Consider the following 22,436-nt stretch of genomic DNA (forward strand, 5'->3'; position numbering starts at 1 on the left):
TCGTATACACAGAAAACCCTAAGGAATCCTCCAGAAAACTACTGAAACTAATAGAAGAGTTCAGCGGAATATTGGAATATAAGATAAATATATAAAAATCAGTTGGATTCCTCTACACCAACAAAAAGAACATCAAAGAGGAAATCACCAAATCAACGCAATTTACAGAGGCCCCCAAGAAGATAAAATACTTAGGAATAAATCTTACCAGAGATGTAAAAGACTTATACAAAGAAAACTACAGTACACTTCTGCAAGAAACCAAAAGAGACTTACATAAGTGGAAAAACATACCTTGCTCATGGATAGGAAGACTTAACATTACAAATGTGTCTATTCTACCAAAAGCAATCTATATATTCAATGCAATTCCGATCCAAATCCCAAGGACATTCTTTAATGAGATGGAGAAACAAATCACCAATTTTGTACGGAAGGGAAAGAGGCCCCGGATAAATAAGGCATTACTGAAAAAGAAGAACAAAGTGGGAGGCCTTACTTTACCTGATTTTAGAACCTATTATACCGCCACAGTAGTCAAAACAGCCTGGTACTGGTATAACAACAGATACATGGACCAATGGAACAGAATTGAGAATCCAGACATAACTCCATTCACACATGAGCAGTTGATATTTGACAAAGGCCCTAAAACAGTTAAATGGGGAAAAGACAGTCTTTTTAAGAAATGGTGCTGGCATAACTGAATATCCATCTGCAAAAAAATGAAACAGGACCTATAACTCACACCATGCACAAAAACGAGCTCAAAAATGGATCAAAGACCTAAATATAAAATCTAAAATGATAAAGATCAAGGAAGAAAAAATAGGGACAATGTTAGGAGTCCTAATACATGGCATAAACAGTATACAAAACATTATTAAGAAAGCAGAAGAAAAACTAGATAACTGGGAGCTCCTAAAAATCAAACACCTATGCTCATCCAAAGACTTCACCAAAAGAGTAAAAAGATTACCTAGAGACTGGAAAAAAGTTTTTAGCTATGACATTTCCGATCAGCACCTGATCTCTAAAATCTACATGATACTGCAAAAACCCAACTATAAAAAGAAAAATAACCCAATTAAAAAATGGGCAAAAGATATGAATAGACACTTCCCTAAAGAAGACATTCAGGTAGCTAACAGATATATGAGGAAATGTTCATGATCATTAGCCATTAGAGAAATGCAGATCAAAACTACAATGAGATTTCATTTCACTCCAACAAGGTTGGCATTAATCCAAAAAACACAAAATAATAAATGTTGGAGAGGCTGTGGAGAGACTGGAACACTTATACACTGCTGGTGGGTATGTAAAATGGTACAACCACTTTGGAAATCAATTTGGCACTTCCTTAAAAAGCTAGAAATAGAACTTCCTTACGATCCAGCAATCCCACTCCTTGGAATATATCCTAGAGAAACAAGAGCCTTTACACGTACAGATATATGCATACCCATGTTTATTGTAGCACTGTTTACAATAGCGAAAAGATGGAAGCAACCAAGGTGCCCATCAACGGATGAATGGATAAATAAATTATGGTATACTCACACAACGGAATACTAAAAAACCAAAAAACCAAACCTACTGCCGTCAAGTCGATTCTGACTCATAGCGACCCTACAGGACAGAGTAGAACTGTCCGATAGAGTATCCAAGGAGCGCCTGGTGGATTTGAACGGCCGACGTCTTGGTTCACAGCTGTAGCACTTAACCGCTACGCCACCAGGGTTTCCCCAGTGGAATACTACGCATTGACAAAGAACAGTGAGGAATCTCTGAAACATTTCATAACATGGAGGAACCTGGATGGCATTACGCTGAGTGAAATTACTCAGTTGCAAAAGGACAAATATTGTATAAGACCACTACTATAAGAACTTGAGAAACAGTTTAAACTGAGAAGAAAACATTCTTTTGTGGTTACGAGAGTGGGGAGGGAGGGAGGGTGGGAGAAGGGTATTCACTAATTAGATAGTAGATAAGAACTATTTTAGGTAAAGGGAAAGACAACACACAATACAGGGGAGGTCAGCACAATTGGACTAAACCAAAAGCAAAGAGGTTTCCTGAATAAACTGAATGCTTTGAAGGCCAGTGTAGCAGGGGCAGGGGTCTGGGGACCATGGTTTCAGGGGACACCTATGTCAACTGGCATAATAAAATCTATTAAGAAAACATTCTGCATCCCACTTTGAAGAGTGGCGTCTGGGGTCTTAAATGCTAGCAAGCAGCCATCTAAGATGCATCAATTGGTCTCAACTCACCTGGATCAAAGGAGAATGAAGAACAACAAGGACACAAGGCAATTACGAGCGCAAGAGACAGAAATGGCCACGTGAACCAGAGATTTACATCATCCTGAGACCAGAAGAACTAGATGGTGCCTGGCTACAACTGATGACTGCCCTGACAGGGAACACAACAGAAAACCCCTGAGGGAGCAGGAGAGCAGTGGGATGCAGACCCCAAATTCTCATAAAAAGACAAGACTTAATGGTCTGACTGAGACTAGAAGGACCCCGGTGGTCATGGCCCCCAGACCCTCTGTTGGCCCAGGACAGGAACCATTCCTGAAGCCAACTCTTCAGACATGGTTTGGACTGGACAATGGGTTGGAGAGGGATGCTGGTGAGGAGTGAGCTTCTTGGATCAGGTAGACACTTGAGACTATGTTGGCACCTCCTGCCTGGAGAGGAGATGAGAGGGTAGAGGGGGTTAGAGGCTGACAAAATGGACACGAAAAGAGAGAGTGGAGGGAGAGAGCGGGCTGTCTCATTAGGGGGAGAGTAATTGGGAGTATGTAGCAAGCTGTATGTAAGTTTTTATATGAGAGACTGACTTGATTTGTAAACTTTCACTTAAAGCACAATAAAAATTATAAGAAAAAAAAAGAAATTTTGGCATAGTTCATCCTCTCCCCCACCCCTCCCCCCAATAGTCAATAATCTGCTGCCAGAAGTACAAACATGCCATGAGGTATCAATCTGTGCTTCTACTACAGAAGACCTAAGTCAAGTCCTGGCTTCCTTCCCCTGGCACTTCTCTATAACAAAGTGACAAACTTGTTACTGATAAAAATGTCTTTTGTTATTACTCACAATTAGTGATGGCCAGAGTGAGTTCCTGTACTCACCATGGAGGGTAGATATGCAGGATGTCCTGGGGACGCCCCTTTAGGTGGCTTGCAGTCTCCTTGGTGAAAAGAACCTTCAGATGGTTCCTGGGGTGGGGGACGATGCCTAGAGAAGTGCTGTCGGCTTGCAGGCCCTCTAACTGCTCACAAATGGCCACTTGCATGGTGCATTCCTCATGCAGTTCCAGAATTTTCACAACCAATACACCAGATTTTCTACCTACAAGTTGAAGAAAAGAAAAAACGGAGATCATGCTACCCGATTCAAGAAACATTTGTGAGAATTAAAAGAGATAAATGAGATTGGGAATACGATATTCCATAACCCAGAAATTTTAGTAAAATATAGACTCTATCATGCTCTGTGTAACATCTTTCTTTAATCAGAATAGGCCTTGCATATTGCCTATACTATATGCATTTTAAGCAAGAGCAAACAGTCATTCTATATGTTTTCAACAGAAACAGAATTGCATTTACAGAAAACTCAGACCCATAAAAACATGAACTAGCAGGATACACGGAAAGTTCATATAGCTATTGCTTCTAAGGAGAGAGACTGCAATAGAACTGAGAAGGGGAACAAACGGGACTTCAAATTTATCTGTTACATTCCATTTCCATACAAACATATTTTTATAAAAATATATACAGCAAAAGGACAAGGTGGTTAACGTGTTATTAACCCTATATAGTGAGTATACTTATGTTTTCCTATTATTCTCTATGTTTTTTTTCCTTTTTTTAAGTAAAAAAATAAAAGATACATGAGGTAACAGCAGCTAAGTGTCAAGCATAGTGCCTTGGGAATAATAATTAAAAAAAAAAAATCAAACCAGTTATCATTGTGTCGAGTGCGACTCACAGCTCCCTCGTGTCAGAGTAGAACTGTGCTCCACAGGGTTTTTAATAGCTGATTTGGGGAAGTAGATCACCTGAACTTTCTTCCAAGGAACCTCTGGGTGGACTCAAACCTCCAATCTTTGAGTTAGCAGTGGAGTGAGTTAACTGTTCATACTATCAAGAGAAACCTTGCTAATGACAGATACTACATATGAGTTTCTTTACCATCTGGCCAACTGGTTAATAGAGAATAATAAAAATTAATACTTAAATAATGATTTTTTATACTTAAATAGTTTAATTTCCTTTCTATTTTTTTCTCCCTTTTACTGTTTCTTCATTCATTTTTCACTCAACCCTCAATTTTCCATCCTTCGTTTGTCAAAATGCCAACAGTATGCGTCCCCATATTAAGCAAGGCTAACACATCTACACAGAGCACCATTTTGCTACTGTTTCTCAAGGTAAAGAAGGAAAAGGAATGGGAAATTTTAGATTTGGGGGAACGTTCAAGAATATGAACACAACAATGCTTACCTGCCATTAGTCTATAAAAACCAAAGCAAACCCACTGCTGTCGAGTTGATTCTGACTCACAGTGTCCCCATTGGGTTTCCAAGGCTGTAAATTTCTACAGAAGCATGACACATTTTTCTTCCACAGACCTGCTGGTGGTTTTGAACCAGTAACCTTTCGGTTACCAGTTGATTGCTTTAACCACTGTGCCAACAGGTATTGTAGGGAAAGAGAAATGAGGGACTAAAAACAAGTATCTAAAGGAAGGCACCACTTAGTTAACAGCCAGTCTGCTCTGCTGTAACATGTGTTTATTTAACGAAAAGTTGTTCATTTTCAGTTGGTGGGTAAGGAAAAGAAATCAAGATAATGTGGAGGTTAGATTGGTTCATCCACATTCCTTCCTGGGCTGGGCGGCCACAAGGTGGGTGGGGAGTTGCAGTCTTCAGATGCAAAGGGAAAAACACTAGGTTCAGCTACTGCACTGGCCATAGAACATTTTTGGACATATGTTAGGAATTTTTGTAAATTGTCCCAATACTGTGCAGTAGCTTTGCTGCTTCCCTGTTTCCTGCTGACAGCAGCTACTGTCCAGGGCTCCACTTCCACCTGTACCCACCCAGCACCTTGCTCCAGGTGAAGGGGCCACAAGTGTGCTCCCATGGCTGTGGGTGCCATCATATTGCTGTGGGCTCCAGCTGTGCTCAGCCATCTGCATGAACAGCACCCAGTCTCCAGGCAGGCACTCATTGTCTTATGTGAGCTCTGGCTAAAAGTGACATGTTTTCAGTGGCTCATCCCAATCTTCTTGTCCCCATTATTAAAGGCAAGGTATTACAGAAACACATAAATCACATTACAGCAGAAACACCTAAATATCAAAGATAAATAATACTATCTTCCAAAACTTTTTATTATAAATCCGGAGAATATTCTAATTAACTGCGAATTCTGCTCGAGACATGTAACACCAAATAACTTGTAGAACAAGCACGTTTTATTATGTTTGGCTCTCACCACAACGCTGGTACACAAAGAATGCTTGAGAAATAATGAGGTTTGGGAATGAATGACAAGCAGCGGTAATTATCTTGACTATGTGATAGAGCGGAGAAGAGCTGTGTCGTTTCCACAGAGCACTCTAAAGCATCTTCTATGGAACATCCTCCAAAAGAGACTCAGTGAGAAATGAGAGGTCTGCCTTCACAGAAAAAAAAAAAAAAAGGCAGGATAATTTCCCCTTGTATGAAGAAAAAAGGCACCGGGCAACCTAAGCCAAATTATATGCTTGAGACAAGCTTTTAACCCAAGGACAAGAGACACTGATTTTACAAATAAAGAAGAGTATTTTATAATATGGTGAATGGTTCTATAAAAGGCTACTTCTGTGCCATTAAAATATTTCCATAAATGCTGCAAGACTCAGCCAAAATCTCACCCTGTCCAGTAAGTATCCCCTGAATCCCACTAGAAACAACTATTCTTTCCCTTTGAAATCCTCAAATAACTAGTCTATGCTTGTCTCTCTTACAACAACTTCCTCATTTTAAATGGAGATAGTATCAGCTAGCCCAAAACATAAATGGAAAAATCAAACAAGAGAACATAGTGCAGTGCCCGGTATCCCACTGAACACATACACAATAATGGCAACCATTGTTACCACCACTGTTGCTATTATTAACTGTTCAAGGTTTCAAATCTAGTATCTTATTTGATCCACAGTAACCCCATTAAATACCTAAGGATGATATTACTCTCCCCTTTTTACAGATAAGAAAACTGAAAAATAAAGTTTATCATTCATATGACTTTCTTAAGGTTGGGGAGGAACAGTGGCAGGTCTAATACTAAAATTCAAGTATCATTAAAAGGCAAAGACCAAGGAGGAAGGTCCTTGTCATCAGTCTTCCCTTGGTCTGGGAGCATCTCAGTGCAGGAACCTCAGGTCCAAAGGATGTGCTCTGCTCCTGGTGCTTTCTTGGTGGTATGAGGCCCACATGTCTCTCTGCCTTCTTCTCTCTTCTATATCTCCAAAGAGAATGGCTTAGGATACTATCTAATCTTGTAGATCTCACCAATATAACTGCCGCTAATCCATCTTATTACATCATAGTGATACGATTTACAACACGGGGAAATCACATCAGATGATAAAATGGTAGACAATCATATGAGGTAATCATGACCTAGCCAAGCTGACAGATATTTTTGGGGGACACAGTTCAGAAGGTAAACAAAGAATTTGTTTAGAATGTAAACGAAGACAGGCCATCATGTTAAGAAATGAACTATAGTGAGGTTCATCACTGTGCTGAACATTGTCAGGATTTCAATAAAATGTACCGTATTTTTAAGCAAAGAACATGTGTGTTATATATTTTTCTGCCAACTGTGCCCTGTCCCCATAGGGTATTTTTATAAATGTGCTAACAGAAATTGTCCATGGAAGCTCAATTAATGGACTTATTAGACAAAGACTTTAAAATATCAGTATTACATACATTCAAAGAGCTAAAAGAAAACATGGACCATAAAGTAAAGGAAGTTGGAAAAAAGGTACAGGGAAAAAACCCAGAAATATCAATACCAAACCAAACCCAGTGCCGTCAAGTTGATTCCGACTCATAGCAACCCTATAGGACAGAGCAGAACTGTCCCAGAGAGTTTCCAAGGAGTGCCTGGAGGATTTGAACTGCCGACCCTTTGGTTAGCAGCTGTAGCACTTAACTACTATGCCACCAGGGTTTCCAAAAATATCAATAGAGAGATAGAAATTATAAAAAGGAACCAAATAGAATTATTGGAGGTGAAACACACAAAAACTGAAGTAAAAAAAAAAAATTCCTAGAGGGGTACAACAGCAGATTTTAGCTGCCAGAAGGAATCGATGAATGTAAAGATAGTGTAATTGACATTATCGAGTCTGGGAAGCAAAAAGAATGAAGAAAAGTGAACAGAGCCTAAAGAACTTGTGGGATACCTTCAAGCAAACTAACAAATGGATTGTAAGAGCTCCAGAAGAGGGGAAGGGGCAGAAAGAATATTTGAAGAAATAATGGATGAAAACTCCCCACATTTGACTAAAGACATGAATCTACAGATACTAAAACCTCAACAAAATTCAAGTAGGATGTTATCAAAGAGATCTATAGAGACACATTATAATCAAACGGTCAAAAACCAAACAGAAAGAGAGAATCTTGAAAGCAGCAAGGGAAAAATGAATTGTCATATACCAGGGATCCTCAATGAGAATAAGCATCAATTTCTCCTCATGAACCATGGAGGCTAGAAAACAGTGGATGACATAGTTAATGCGGTGAGAAAATAAAGAACTGTCAGCCAAGAATTCTGTATCTGGCAAAACTGTCAACCATAAATGAGGGCAAACTAAGAAATTCCCAGATAAACAAACAAACAAACAAAAATGGTCAAATTCTAGATATACTTTGAAGGTAGAACCAGTATGATCTGCTTATGGACCGTGGGATATGAAAGAGAGTAGTCAAGAATGACTCCAGTACTGTCACCTAAGCAAGGAGAACAACAGAGTTAACATTATTGAGTTACGGAAGATTTCTAGATTAGCATGTCTCTTTTTGTGGGAGGGAGTATAGATGACTAGTATCAAAGCATCAGTTTTGAACACATACTAAGATTGAGAGGCCTATTAGTTATTGCAATAGCCTTGTCACAATTGAACTACCCAGATTACGACCTGATGAACCTATTGTTCATAAAGTCTACCAGAGTGGACTTTTTAAATGTAAATTTAATGACAGCCACTTCAATACTTAAACCTTTAAATGGCTATCCACTGGATAACATTCAAACAAACCACTGCATTGTATAGAAAATCCTTTATTACCAATTACTTCCAACTGCTCTAGCCTCAAACCCCATTGTTCTATTAAAGTATATTTAAATTACTTCTATAAAGAGGTTAAAAATAAAAACCATCATGCTTTAAGATAGAGTGTCAAAACTATCTCCCCAGTGAACTTCTCTCCACATTCAACTTAACTTTTCTTACCCTGAAGAGCTGATTACTTCCCTTCATGTCATTATTTTACCTCATATTTACTGAGATTTTAACATATGGAATTAATAATTTCTTGTAAAAAAAAAAAATTTTTTTTTTTTTGTACCATACAATGAACCCTATGCCACACCTGGATCAATACTAGAAATACGTATGAACTGAATGAACCCTAATACAAATTAATGTAAAGAATTTGTTAGACTATTTTTCCAGTCTTGGTTTCAATGCCAACCAGGGTGCTTTTGACTTACTTACTTAACTTTTACCTCATTTGCACTTGGTATGCACCCAGAGAATATAAACTGATTTAAAAGAAAGTTATGCAAATAATAAATCATTCGAATTTTATTTTGGAGTGTATTATTTTTTTATTTTTTTCTATGCAAATAATACACTCCAAAATAAAATTCGAATGATTTATTTAATCACTGCTTGTATTATATCAGTGTTTTTCCCAATAACACGCACTAAGAGTTGAATTGCATTTATTTGTACATATTTATGACACCTTTTCTTTTGAGTAGTAACAACTATGCCTAATTTTACCAATTATTCTTAAACTCTTAGCAACTCAGTAAGTGTGTCTCTGTTGAAGAACTCATTGCATTATTAATGTTTGGTAAATAAAAATTTTACTTTCTGAGGAAATGCTGTCTAAGTTATCATCAGGTTCATTTCACATATAATTTCAGGATAAAACTCATGAAACTCCAAGAAGGAGATCTAGATTATAATATCTAAACACTAAATTTTGCAGAAATTCATATCCTTACCTTGTAAATTGACACAACGGCAGTGAATTTGGTTTTGGTTTTACTTGTAAACAGGACATTTTTTGTTGTTGTTGTTTATAATTTATGCTCCCCTATCAAATTTTAACTCAGCTGGCAATGATGAACAGACACATTTCTTAACCACAACTACTTACTGAACTGTAAACAATTGTGCTTTCACTTCTTGATTCTACTTTTTTTTTTTTTTTTGCCTTTTCACCCAGTTTAAAATATTCTTCAAGCAAAGCCACAATAATTCTAAGCATGAAACAAATCTGAAACCCAATTATTTAAGAAAAACAAAATCTACACAAGACTGACCAGGCAATCTGAATGATCATCACAATCCCTAGCGATGAATGCAATAAAGTTAGTTGGTGCATTTCAGACTCTAGAATCTCACAGTGCTGAGCAGGACACCCCAAACTGACTCCATCTGGAAGAAGATTTCATGCTTTCTAACAGAGGGTGAATTAGCAATGGCAGGTCATTTTTTAAAGAAATCCAAGCAAGGAAAAAGCATACAAAGCTCCAAGAAGGCAGGCGATCCCTAAGCAAAGTTTACAGAAAAACCAAACAATAGAGGGCAATTATAGGTTAAAGTTTCAAAAATGGGATACTGACAGGATTATCTGATATGCGTACTGATATGGCTGATACACCTCTCTGGTTATCCAGGAAGTGAGTTCTTCTTTACTGAAAAAACTTCTTCATTTAAAACATCTTTTTCATTGCACTACAGGAAATATTTTTTCAGTCAAAACAGAATTAAACTGCTATCCAAAAATCACACTGAAAACTTTTAAGAAGTCATGTGGCTGGGAGCAAGATGGCAGAGTAGCCAGCTGCTCTCATTTATCTCCTTGCAACTAATCCACAGGACAACAAATAAAAACAAGCAGACTGAGATCTTAGAGCTCTGGACAGCAGCTACAATTGTTGGAGAGTCAAGGCAAGTCCAGAAACAGGGAGGAGGAGAAGGTCCAGCACTGAAGTTGAGAAATTTTAGCCTCTGGCATCCAGAGGACTTAGCTCATTGCAGCCATTTTGGGACAGGAAGGGGCAACACTCTGAACAAAGAACATAGGACGGGAGCTAAACTGAGGAAGCTGTAATCCGATTAAAGTGGTGCAGACTGGCTGTGAATGTTCATGAGCCATGCACTTGGGGTGGAGGGTGCGAGGAGGGTGCAATGAGACCAAGGCACTGCAAGCATCACTGAATCTTGCTGAAACCCAAGGCAAATGGTCTATAGGACCCATTCTTCAGCCAGGGTGTGAAAAGTACATCAAACAGTTAACACAGAGGAAAACAACAGGTTCCCTGCCCATAACTGGATACCATGTGAGAGCCTCCAACAGGGTAGTCTGTGAAGGAAAGTGCTCCCCACCCTCACCTCGGGATAGCTGAGCCCCCCCACTTCCCATGCATCTGTTGCTTTTGGAAAAGACCTGCACGTGAGCAATTAGCCACAGAGGGAAAGCCGTGCTCCAAAGCTACATAGGAAAGAGAAGGAACCTAGCCCCAGGAGTGTAGTCTGGACTGTAGCCAAACCCACAGAAGACAGATTCTAACACACTAGCAAACTCAGCTACTTAGGGGGAATCACCAGAATAAGCACCCAAAGACTTAAAGCTGTTGAAAATGTCTAAGCTGTGGCAATAGACAAGAAGCCCAGAGTTCAGAGACAAATCCTCATACAGTACTCCTGACTCAGCACTGAAAAAACCTAAGGACAAGTGTGCCCTCTAGTGGAACTTAGAAGAAGATAGTGGAGGTAAACCTAACAAACACATTTCCTTGAAAAATCAGGAAACTCACAACTTGAAAAGATGACAAAATGTGCCCCACTGAACAACAACAGGAAAAAATACTAAAACACTCAAAATCACCAGAGAAGAAGGATCAATCAAAAGGGAAACAAAGAAAAGTACTTCTATGGAGACCAGTATAACAGAAAAAATAGAAGATTTCCAGACAACACTGTTAAATATGTTTAAAGAAAGGAAAAAACAGACAGAAAACAAACTAACGGAGATCAGGAAACAAAATGAGAAACTCAATAAGGAAACTGGGGAAAAAAAAACGAAGAGAATTACTGGAACTGAAAAATAAAATAATGGAGTTTGAAAATGCAAGAGAAACATTCGACAATAGAGTTGAACAGACAGAAGACAGAATAAATGAACTAGAAGATGAAGTAACTGAACTTCTTAAGTCTTAAGAAAAGGACAAAGAAAAAAACGAAACAACTTCCAAAGCCCACTTTTCAGACACAGACAAGCCTATAAAACAAACCATAACATACATGAGGTATGTGCTTCTTATTTCAGTCAAATAAACTAGTCTAAATGGGCAACTCCTGCCCAAAAGCAAGATGCAAAGACAGAAAGGAACGGGAACAAGATGAATGGACACAGAGAACCCAGAGTGGGAAAGAGGAGTGCTGTCACATTGTGGGGACTGCAACCAATGTCATAAAACAATATGTGTATTAATTTTTGAATGAGAAACTAACTTGAGCTGTAAACTTTCACCTAAAGTCCAATTAAAAAAAAAAATCCCACTTGTGCATAAGAATACATGCACAGATATACAAACTTATTTTTAACAGCAAAAAAGAAAAGCAAACAAAGCCAAATGGAAATATAGGATTTAATTAAGAAATCTATCAGAATTATTGGAATTCCAGAACACCATGACAATAATAAATGCGTAGAAAGAATTTTCCAAGAGATAATTAAGGAGAATTTCCTAAATCTAAACAGGGAATGAAGCCTACATATACTATAAGCTACACAAACTCCAAATAGAAAAAATCCAGAGGTCTACTCCGTGTCACATTCTAATGAAATTCCAGAACGCCAAGGACAAGGAAAGAATTTTGAAAGTAGCAAGAGAAAAGCACAATAATAACATATCAAAGCTGCTTCATAAGAATTAGTGCAGATTTCTCCCCAGAAACCCTAGAGGCCAAAAGATGATGAAGTGACATATGTAAAATACTGAACAAAAACAATTTCCAAGCAAAAACTCTTTATCCGGCAAAGTCGTCATTCAAAAACAAGGAGGCAATCAAGACATTTCAGAAATAGACAGAAGTTCCAGGAATATGCAACTATCAGACAAGCTCTGCAAGTATTACATAAGGAAGTTCTCCAAACAGAAAGGAAAACATTAAACAAATACTCAAATCTACACATGGGAAATAAAATGAATGAATGAATGAATAAATGAGAGGTTTCTAAAAAATGCTACACCATTGGTAAATACAAGGACAAGGTATACAATATTTTCAGGGAATAAATTCAATAGTTTATTTCCACAAACAATACAATATCAAGTGTGCAAGAAGTAAGTACAAATTAAACCTATGATGTTAATGAAGACTCACCAACAGAAAAGTGAGGAGGAGGAACAAAACAGAAATAGACTTTGTATGTTAATGTTGCATATTACTTGCTCGTATGTTAAATGTTCTCACAACTGCAAATTGTATAATGGTAACCACTATACACAGAATAAAAACAGAAGGAATCAAAAAATCAGCCAAGCACAAAAAATAACAGAAAAATAAGAATAAAAAGACAAAGAAGATATAAAACACTCAAAAACAAAGACCAAAGTGAATGAAGTAGATAGTTGGTTTAAAGTAATAACCTTAAATATAAATGGTCTAAACTCGCCCAGCAAAAGGCAGAGAGTGACAGAATGGATAACAAAAACGATCCATCCTTTTGCTGCCTGTAGGCAACACATCTTACACATAAGGACACAAACACTGAAAATAAAATGATGGAAAACATAATAAAAAATACTTAGAATCAAACAAAAATGAAAACATAACCTATCAAAACCACTGAAACCACTGAGACACAGCAAAATCAGTGCTCAGAGGGAAATTCATAGGAATAAATGCCTACAATAAAAAAAAACCAACAAAAAACCACTGCCGTCGAGTCAATTCCGACTCATATAAAAAAGAAGACCCAAAATCAGTAACTTAAACTGACAACTTGAATAAAAAGAAAATGAAGAGCAAAGGAACCCAAAACTACCAGAAGAAAACAATGAAGATTCCAAAACCAGGCAAAGACATCACAAGAAAAAAAAAAAAAATTACATACCAATATCCCTATGAATATAGATGCAAAAATTTTCAACAAAATTCTAGCCAGTAGAATTCAATAATACATCAAAAAAATCATACACCACGATCTCGTGGGAGGCACACCAGGAATGCAAGGGCAGTTCAACAATGGAAAATCAATCAATCACTACATAAATAAAACAAAGAAAAAGAATCACGTGATCACATCGATTGATGCAGAAAAGGCATTTGATAAAATCCAATATCGTCTCCTGATAAAAAACCTCAGTACAATAGGAATAGAAGGGGAAATTCTCAATATAATTAAAGGTATATATGGAAACCCTGGTGGCATAGTGGTTAAGAGCTACGGCTGCTAACCAAAGGGTCGGCAGTTTGAATCCACCAGGTGCTCCTTGGAAACTCCATGGGGCAGTTCTACTCTGTCCTACAGGGTCGCTATGAGTCAGAATTGACTTGACAGCAACGGGTTTATATATGAAAACCAAGAGCTAACATTATTCTCAACTGAGAAGGGCTGAGAGCCTTCCCCTTGAGAGTGGGAAACAGACAAGGATGCCTACTACTGCCATTCTTGTTCAGTATTGTATTGGACGTCCTAGCCAGAGCAATAAGGCAAGAAAGAGAAATGAAAGGTATATGAACCAAAAAGGAAGAAGTAAAACGATCTTTATTTGCAAATGACATGATTCTATACACAGAAAACCCTCAAGATTCCACAAGAAAACAGTTGGATCTAATAGAAGAATTCAGCAGTGTTCAAGTGTACAAGATCAACATACAAAAATCAGGTGAGTTACTTCATGCTAACAAGGAATATTCAGAAAAGGACATTAAGAAAACAATACGATTTACGATCACCCCCAAAATGAAAAATACCTGGAATTAATCTAAGCAGGGACATAAAAGTTTTACACAATGAAAAATACAAAACGCTACTACAAGAGACTAAAAGGGACCTACAAAAATGGTAGCTCATGGTTTGGAAGTGATAATGGCAATACTAACTAAAGGGATCCACAGATAACAACGCAAAAATGGCCGATATAAATGGCAACAGGTTTCTTTACCGAAAAGGAAAACTATTGACGAAATTGACACGGAAAGGAAAGAGACATCGAATAGTCAAGCACTACTGAAGAAGAACAAAGTAGGAGGCCTCACATGCCCTGATAGCAAAACATACTCTAAAAAAACCCGCTGCCATCGAGTCAATTCCGACTCATAGCGACCTTACAGGAAAGAGCAGAACTGCCCCATAGAGTTTCCAAGGAGTGCCTGGCGGATTCGAACTGCCGACCTCTTGGGTAGCAGCCGTAGCACTTAACCACTACACCACCAGGGTTTCCAAAATACACTCTACAGACACTGTAATCAAAACAGGCTGGTATTAGATCAACAATAGACACACAGACAGCCAGTGGAACAGAACTGACAGCCCAGAATTAAATCTATCCATTTAAGACAGCTGATTTTCAACTAGAGGTCAAAGTCTATTCAATGGGAAGGAAACAGCCTCCTTAATAAACGGTGCTGGCCAAACTGGATATCTACTTGCAGAAAAAAGACACAGGACCCATACATCACACCATACTCAAAAACTAAGTCAAAATGGATGAAAGGCCTAAATGTTAAATCTAAAATTATAGTTGTTTGAAGAAAATACAAGGAGAAAATTTTGAGACCTACTCTTTTGTTATAAGAGGATAACAAACATAACTAAAGGCATGAATAGCAGAAGACAAATTAGATAAATGGGACCTCAAAAAGTTAAAAACTTACGTTCATCAAAAGAGTAAAAACAAAACCTACATACTAGGAAAAAAATCTCCAGAAATGATATATCTGATAAAGACTAATCTTAAAATATACAGAAAACTTCAACAACAAAAAGACAAACAGCCCAATTATAAAATGGGGAAAGGACATTAACAGAAACTTCATTAAAGAGGACTTTCAAACTGCCTACAAACACATGAAAAGATGCCCATGATCATTAGCCATTAAAACCAAAAAGTCCAAACCCGTTGCTATTGAGTCAATTCCGACTCATAGCAACGCTATAGGACAGAGTAGAACTGCCCCATAGGGTTTGCAAGGAGCAGATGGTGGATTCGAAGTGTCAAATTTTTGGTTAGCAGTCAAGCTCTTAAAGCTACCATGAAATACCATCTCATACATGCTAAAATGGTGCTAATTAAAAAAACAGTTAACAACAAATGTTGGTGAGGATGTGGGAAGATTAGAACTCTGATCCATTGCTGGTGGGACTATAAAATCGTACAACTATTATGGAAAAACAGAATGGCACTTCCTCAAAAAACTAGAAATAGGACCACCTTATGATGCAGCTGGTATATATACCCTATAGACTTAATACAAGTGACAGAGACAGAGATATGCATGCCTATGTTCACTGCAGCATTACACACAATAGCAAAAAAATACAATCTAAGTACCCATCAACAGATGAGTGGATAAAGCAAAATGTGGTACACTCATACAATGGAAAACTATTCCACCATAAATAATAATGAGTCTGTGAAACAAACTATAACCTGGAGGACACAACGACACAATGCTAAGTGAAATAAGTCAATCACATAAGGAAAAATATTGTATGATCCAATATTTATAAGAAGACAAGAATGTGTGTATATATTCTTGTCTTCTTATAAACGTACACACAGAAAGCAGTGTTCATTGGTGGTTACCAGGGATGATGGGGAAGGGGTAATCACTCTAAATCACAGGTATTTGTTATTTTTAGTGATGGGAAAAGTAGCACTGAATGTTGGTGTAATGAGCACAGCTTGACCAAAGTTAAAGATGCCACTAAGAAATGCACAAGATAAAAGGATGTTTGTGCTAAAGAATATGACATACATAATTTGGCAACAACACCAACAATAACAAAACAACAACAGAGGAGTGTAATGTCACATATGTAGGTGTGCACGTGTATGTGTAGGTACAGGTTAGTACGTATGTGTGCACAGAAAGAAGTATTTATGTGTACATGTACATACAGATATGTGTGCACATATATATATTCATAGAGTACACAAATGTGGATATTTCGCAGACATAATCAAATACTTTGAGAGATTGGTTTTCTAGGTTTGAAGGGTTAGGACCTTAGTCTCATGGGGCAACTCAAGCAATTGGCATAATGTAGTTAACAAAGTTCATGTTCTGCATCTTTGTGAAGTCAGAAGCATCTGGGATCTTAAAAGCCTGGGAGTGACTATCTAAGATACAACTATTGACCTCTACTTGTCAGAAGCAAAAGAGTAAGAAGGAACTTAAAGTCTCAGAGAAGAAACTATTCTACAGCGCTAATGGCCTAAACCAGTCATGGCCTCATCTCCCCTGAGACCAGAAGAAGTAGATGGTGCCTGGCTACCACTAACGACCATTTTGATCAAGGCCACAATAGATGGACCCTGATAGATCAAGAGAAAAACGTGGAACAGAGCTCAAATTCTTAAAAAGTTCAGACTTCCTGGACTAGCTGAGACCATAGGACTCTCTGAAGCTACTGTCCTGAGACACTGTTTAAACCCTGAACTGAAACTATCCTCTGAGATCACCTTTTAGCAAAATAACAGAATGGCACACAAAACAAAGTATATTATCCTTAAGTATGGTGACACCAGAAGGTCAACATTTACTCTAAAACAAAGATGAGAAGATAACCCGGCAGGGAAACTAGAGCACTGGAAATGGAACAACCAGACTGCAATTAAAGAGAATATATGAGACATTGTTAATAATGTAATTAAGTCACTGAATGTATGGAAATTGTCAAATGGGAACCTAATTTACTGTGTGAACTTTCACCAAAAACACAATAAAATGTTAAGAAAAAAAAAAAATGAAAATCATATGGCTAAAGAGAAAGTAAGAAGGTATAGAAATAGATAATTAAATATCCATATTTTTTATAAATAAGGAGGCCTGGTGGTGCAGTGGTTAAAGTGCTCGGCTGCTAACCAAAAGGTTGGTGGTTTGAACACATCAGTCGCTCTGCAGGAGAAAGACGTGGCAGTCTGCTTCCATAGATTACAGCCTTGGAAACCCTATAAGGCAGTTCTATTCTGTTTTACAGGGTCACTATGAGTCAGAATCAACACAACTTTTTTTTTTTTAAAAGAAGTAGCATACCTCAAAAATAAATAAATGTGTGGGAAAAAATTTCAGGAGTCCAAGATTTGAAATAATATACTAGTAATTATAGTGGTTGGTATACTCTATATACTTCAGAGGCTCACAAACCCACACTCATCTAACCAACCCTGATGAATGCCAAAACTGGCACATGTACCTGTACAGGACACCATCTCCATCCCAAGCCCAACACACAGAGAATCTGTGTAGAAACAAGAATTTGAAAAATACCTACTAATGAACTGAGAGAATCCAGGGTATCTATACTACCATTTTATCTCTGATACTCATTCCAATATCAATATCTCAAACTCTACCTAGTCTGTAATGACTATCAATGAAGAATACTCTATTGAGCAACTTCTAATTCATCATTTAAGTCATTTTAAGTTGAGTCAAAATAGACAAAACCTGTAATTACCCAGAACAGTGCATATCCCAATATAAAAAGAAAAAAAAAGCCCATTGCTGTCAAGTCAATTCCGACTAATAACAACCCCATAGGACACAGCAGAACTGCCCCATAGAGTTTCCAAGGAGCGCCTGGTGCATTTGAACTGCCGACCTTTTGGTTAGCAGCTGTAGCTCTTAACCACTATGCCACCAGGGTTTCCATATCCCAATATATGTACAGCAAATTCACAACTACTAAATAGATGTCCACCAATCATCTGTCAGTTTGTTGTACTACGGTGGCTTGTGTGTCACTATGATGTTTGAAGCTATGCCATCAGTATTTCAAATACTAGCAGGGTCACTCATGATGGACAGGTTTCAGTGGAGCTTTCAGAGCAGAAGAAAGGCCTTCCGCGATTGGAATATTAGCCAATTAACTTGGGAGAACATCATGTTTCATGACGTAGAGGAGCAGCAAGGGTGAGGGAGACCCTTGATGAGATGAACTGGCACAATAGGCAAAACGATGGACTCGAACATGCCAGTGATCTCATAAATTGGTATCGACAGAAGTAGGTGTTTTTGTCGAGCGTACTGCCTTCTTCCAAAGATACTGTAACAAACGCTAGCGGGGAACAGGAGAGAAATTAGTTTAAAGATTAAAAAGAGATGTTTATTAATGATAAAAACCCAGTCTAACTATTACCATAAAACCGCCTCTATGGAAAGACATTTAGCAAGAGAACACTGAGTTCAAATCATCATAAAAGAGCAAAGGGAATAAAAAACTCATACGCATCAAAGAGTTAAAAATGCTCTGAGGACTACTTTCACGTGACAACAACATAGAAAGCCAGGTAAGAGAAACACAAATATTTTAAAGTAGAAATAACCTAGGAACAAATCCAACCTCTGTTAGTACAGAAACCAAGGCATAGATCAGCTCAGTGACCTACACAAGCCTTCAGCATGGGCAGAGTTGGGACTAGCACCAAGGTATCCAGACTAGAACCATATTTGTACTTTAGTGTTACAGGATATTTTAAAATTCACCACTGTTCATCCATTTATTTACTTATTTGATGTTTCCTGAGTTACCTGGCACTTCTCTGGGTTCCTAAGTAATTCCTATACATCTTTGTAGCATTTTGCAGTTATTTTCACTTATACTTTGTGCCATTGCAACGCAACAAGTGGAAATACAATTACAAATAAAGCAACAAGAGAGAGAAATCTATTTGACCTAGTGGCGATGTTTATCCCAAGAAAGCCACTGCTTGATCCTGGACGGAGTGTCGATTCAGGTGTGTGCACGTGTAGGTGACCAGAAAGGGGCAGCACAGGCCAGACTCACAGGTGGGTTGAGCTGGCAATGAGGAGGGACACTCTTGAGAGCTTAACGATGGAGATACTGATTCCAAAGGCACTAGACAGTCGACAGGAACTAAGAAACAGGTGGGTCATCATAGCAGATGTCTTAGGATGACAAACCTGACAGAGTGGAAATAAGCCAACTCTGGTGGCAGGGAAATCAGCCTCAGACTCACACATGGTTCAGGCAAGAGGGCACATGGGCTTGAACTAGGTGCAGGTGAACTAGGTGAAAACGATGAACAAATCAGACTTGAGAGAGAGTTCTGCAGTATAATCATCAGATCAGATGGATTTAAAAAAATTTAAGAGAAAATGCCATCAAAGGTTGCTAGGCTAGAAACGGGAGTGCAGACCAGGAACATGTGGGTCTGAGAGGCTGCAGGATGTTCGCCTGCAGAATGCAGATCATAACTAGCACCTACAAGCCTGGGCTTGGTAGGAAAAACCATCAGGACACAGACACAGACTGGACAATCCTGGGCGAGAAGAGACCATGAGATAATTAGATTATCCAGGAAGGACACATTTAACAAGAAGTCAAGAGGACCTATAACAGAAGCCTGGGAACACCATGCTAAGCTGAACACAAAGCAGGTGTAGGCAAAGAAACAGAGAAGAAAAATTAAAAAAGGTAGGAGACAAAGCAAGAAAGAGCACAGTCCTTGATGCCAAGTCACAAGATGACTTCAAGGAGGAAGGGTGACCAAGAAAGCAAATTTGTATAGAAAAGACTCCGGACTCAGATAAGTAAGCAGGATTTCTGCATAAAAGCAGAAGGGAAGCTACCTTAACCTGGGAGGGAAGGGCAAACGAAAGTGGAGGGGCAGTCCATTCTTTCAAAACACTATCAAAACACAAAAGCATAGCTTCCGATTTTTTTCCCAATTTTACAAGGCATTTTATTAACCTAAGAGCTTGCTATTCCATTATTCAGATCAATAACTTTTCTATTTTGTAAGAGGAAGATAAATTCACCACCATGTTTATTCAGAAAGGTAAAAAATACTGTATGATAAACAGCAACCCACTCTTCTTCTTGTTAGGTGACGTCCAGTCAGTTCCAACGCGTAGCGACCCCATGCACGACAGAACGAATCCATTCTTAGACCACCTTATTTAAGAAAGATTCCTGCTAGCATGGGCTGACAATAGAAGGGTCTCACCTAGCCTGCTGGCTCACACTTTATCAGCAATCTCTCCTGAAAACCGAGTAGAAGTCACTTCTCGGCTTCTTTGAAAAGCCTAATTTCAAATAAGCTTTTCAAAGTAATAGGATTCCAGTAAAAAATCCATACATCTTTTGAAAATAAAAACGAGCTGCGAAGTGTAGAAAACTACACTGGTGGAGAGGTTAAGATGACATATGTTGTTAGGTGCCATCGAGTCAGTTCCGACTCATAGTGACCCTATGCACAACAGAACGAAACACTGCCCAGTCCTGAGTCATCCTTACAATCCTTGTTATGCCTAAGCTAATTGTTGCAGCCACTGTGCCAATCCACCTCATTCAGGGTCTTCCTTTTTCCCCTGACCCTGTACTCTGCCAAGCATGACGTCCTTCTCCAGGGACTGATCCCTCCTGACATGTCCAAAGTATGTAAGACGCAGTCTTGCCACCCTTGCCTCTAAGGAGCATTCTGGCTGCACTTCTTCCAAGACAGATCCGTTCATTCTTTTGGCAGTCCATGGTATATTCAATATTCTTCCCCAACACCACAATTCAAAGGCGTCAATTCTTGTTTAGTCTTCTTTATTCATTGTCCAGCTTTCACGTGCATATGATGCAAATGAAAATACCATGGCTTGGGTCAGGCGCACCTTAGTCTTCAAGGTGACATCTTTGCTCTTCAACACTTTAAAGAGGTCCTTTGCAGCAGATTTACCCAATGCAATGTGTCTTTTGATTTCTTGACTGCTGCTTCCATGGATGTTGATTGTGGATCCAAGTAAAATGAAATCCTTGACAACTTCAATCTTTTCTCCATTTATCATGATGTTGCTCATTGGTCCAGTTGTGAGGATTTGTGTTTTCCTTATGTTGAGGTGCAATCCATACTGAAGGCTGTGGTCTTTGATCTTCATTAGTAAGTGCTTCAAGTCCTTTTTACTTTCAGCAAGGAAGGTTGTGTCATCTGCATAATGAAGGTTGTTAATGAGTCTTCCTCCAATCCTGATGCCCCTTTCTTCTGCATATAGTCCAGCTTCTCATATTATTTGCTCAGCATACAGATTGAATAGGTATGGCGAAAGAATAAAACCCTGACACACACCTTTCCTGACTTTAAACCAATCAGTATCTCCTTGTTCTGTCCGAACAACTGCCTCTTGATCTATGTGAAGGTTCCTCATAAGCACAATTAAGTGTTCTAGAATTCCCATTCCTTGCAATGTTATCTGTAATTTGTTATGATCCACACAGTTGAATGCCTTTGCAAGATGACATACCTAAGATCTCATAACACGGACACACACCGGCACGATACTCAACAGGATGGTCAAATGACAATTTGTTGAGCAAGCCAAAGAAAATGTTGCCTTGCCAGTATCAATAGTTTTCTTTCCTTTTTGAACATTTTTATTGTGTTTTAGGGTAAAGTTTACATAGCAGATTAGTTTCCCTTTCAACAGTTCATCACAAATTGTTCTGTGACATTGGCTGCTACCCTTGCAATATGTCCGCACTCTCCCTATTTCTACCTTGCCTTCCCTGTTTCCATTCCTCCAGTTTCCCTGCCCCTCCTTGCCTTCTCATCATTGCTTTTGAGCAAATGTTGCCCGTTTGGTTTTATATAGTTGATTGTTCTAATAAGCACATTCTAGTGAGCACAAGCTTTTAAGACCCCAGATGTTACACACCAAACTAGGATGTAGAACATGTTCTTTGCCCATTTTTTTATTGGAGTATTTCTCTTATTGTTGCTGAAGTATTGAAATTTTCTATATTATTTGAGAGGTAGACCTTATCACATATGTTTTTGCCAAAGATTTTTTCCAAGTCTGCAGGTTCTCTTTCTACTCTTTTGGTAAAGTCTTTCGATGAGCATAAGTAATTTTAAGGAG

At 38.4% G+C, this 22,436-nt stretch overlaps 1 protein-coding gene across 4 annotated transcripts in view; it reads right to left on the bottom strand.

Moving 5' to 3' along the window:
* Positions 1–22,436, bottom strand: part of SPIDR (scaffold protein involved in DNA repair) — a 778,935-nt gene that overhangs the window by 444,586 nt on the left and 311,913 nt on the right. For all 4 annotated transcript variants that reach the window (XM_064267703.1, XM_064267702.1, XM_064267704.1 and 1 more), the window contains one exon: positions 3,149–3,368. In XM_064267703.1, coding sequence (XP_064123773.1) covers positions 3,149–3,368 — 220 coding nt within the window. The remainder of the gene's footprint in view (positions 1–3,148; positions 3,369–22,436) is intronic.

Source organism: Loxodonta africana, chromosome 14, assembly GCF_030014295.1.
Source record: "Loxodonta africana isolate mLoxAfr1 chromosome 14, mLoxAfr1.hap2, whole genome shotgun sequence".
Lineage (NCBI taxonomy): Eukaryota > Metazoa > Chordata > Mammalia > Proboscidea > Elephantidae > Loxodonta > Loxodonta africana.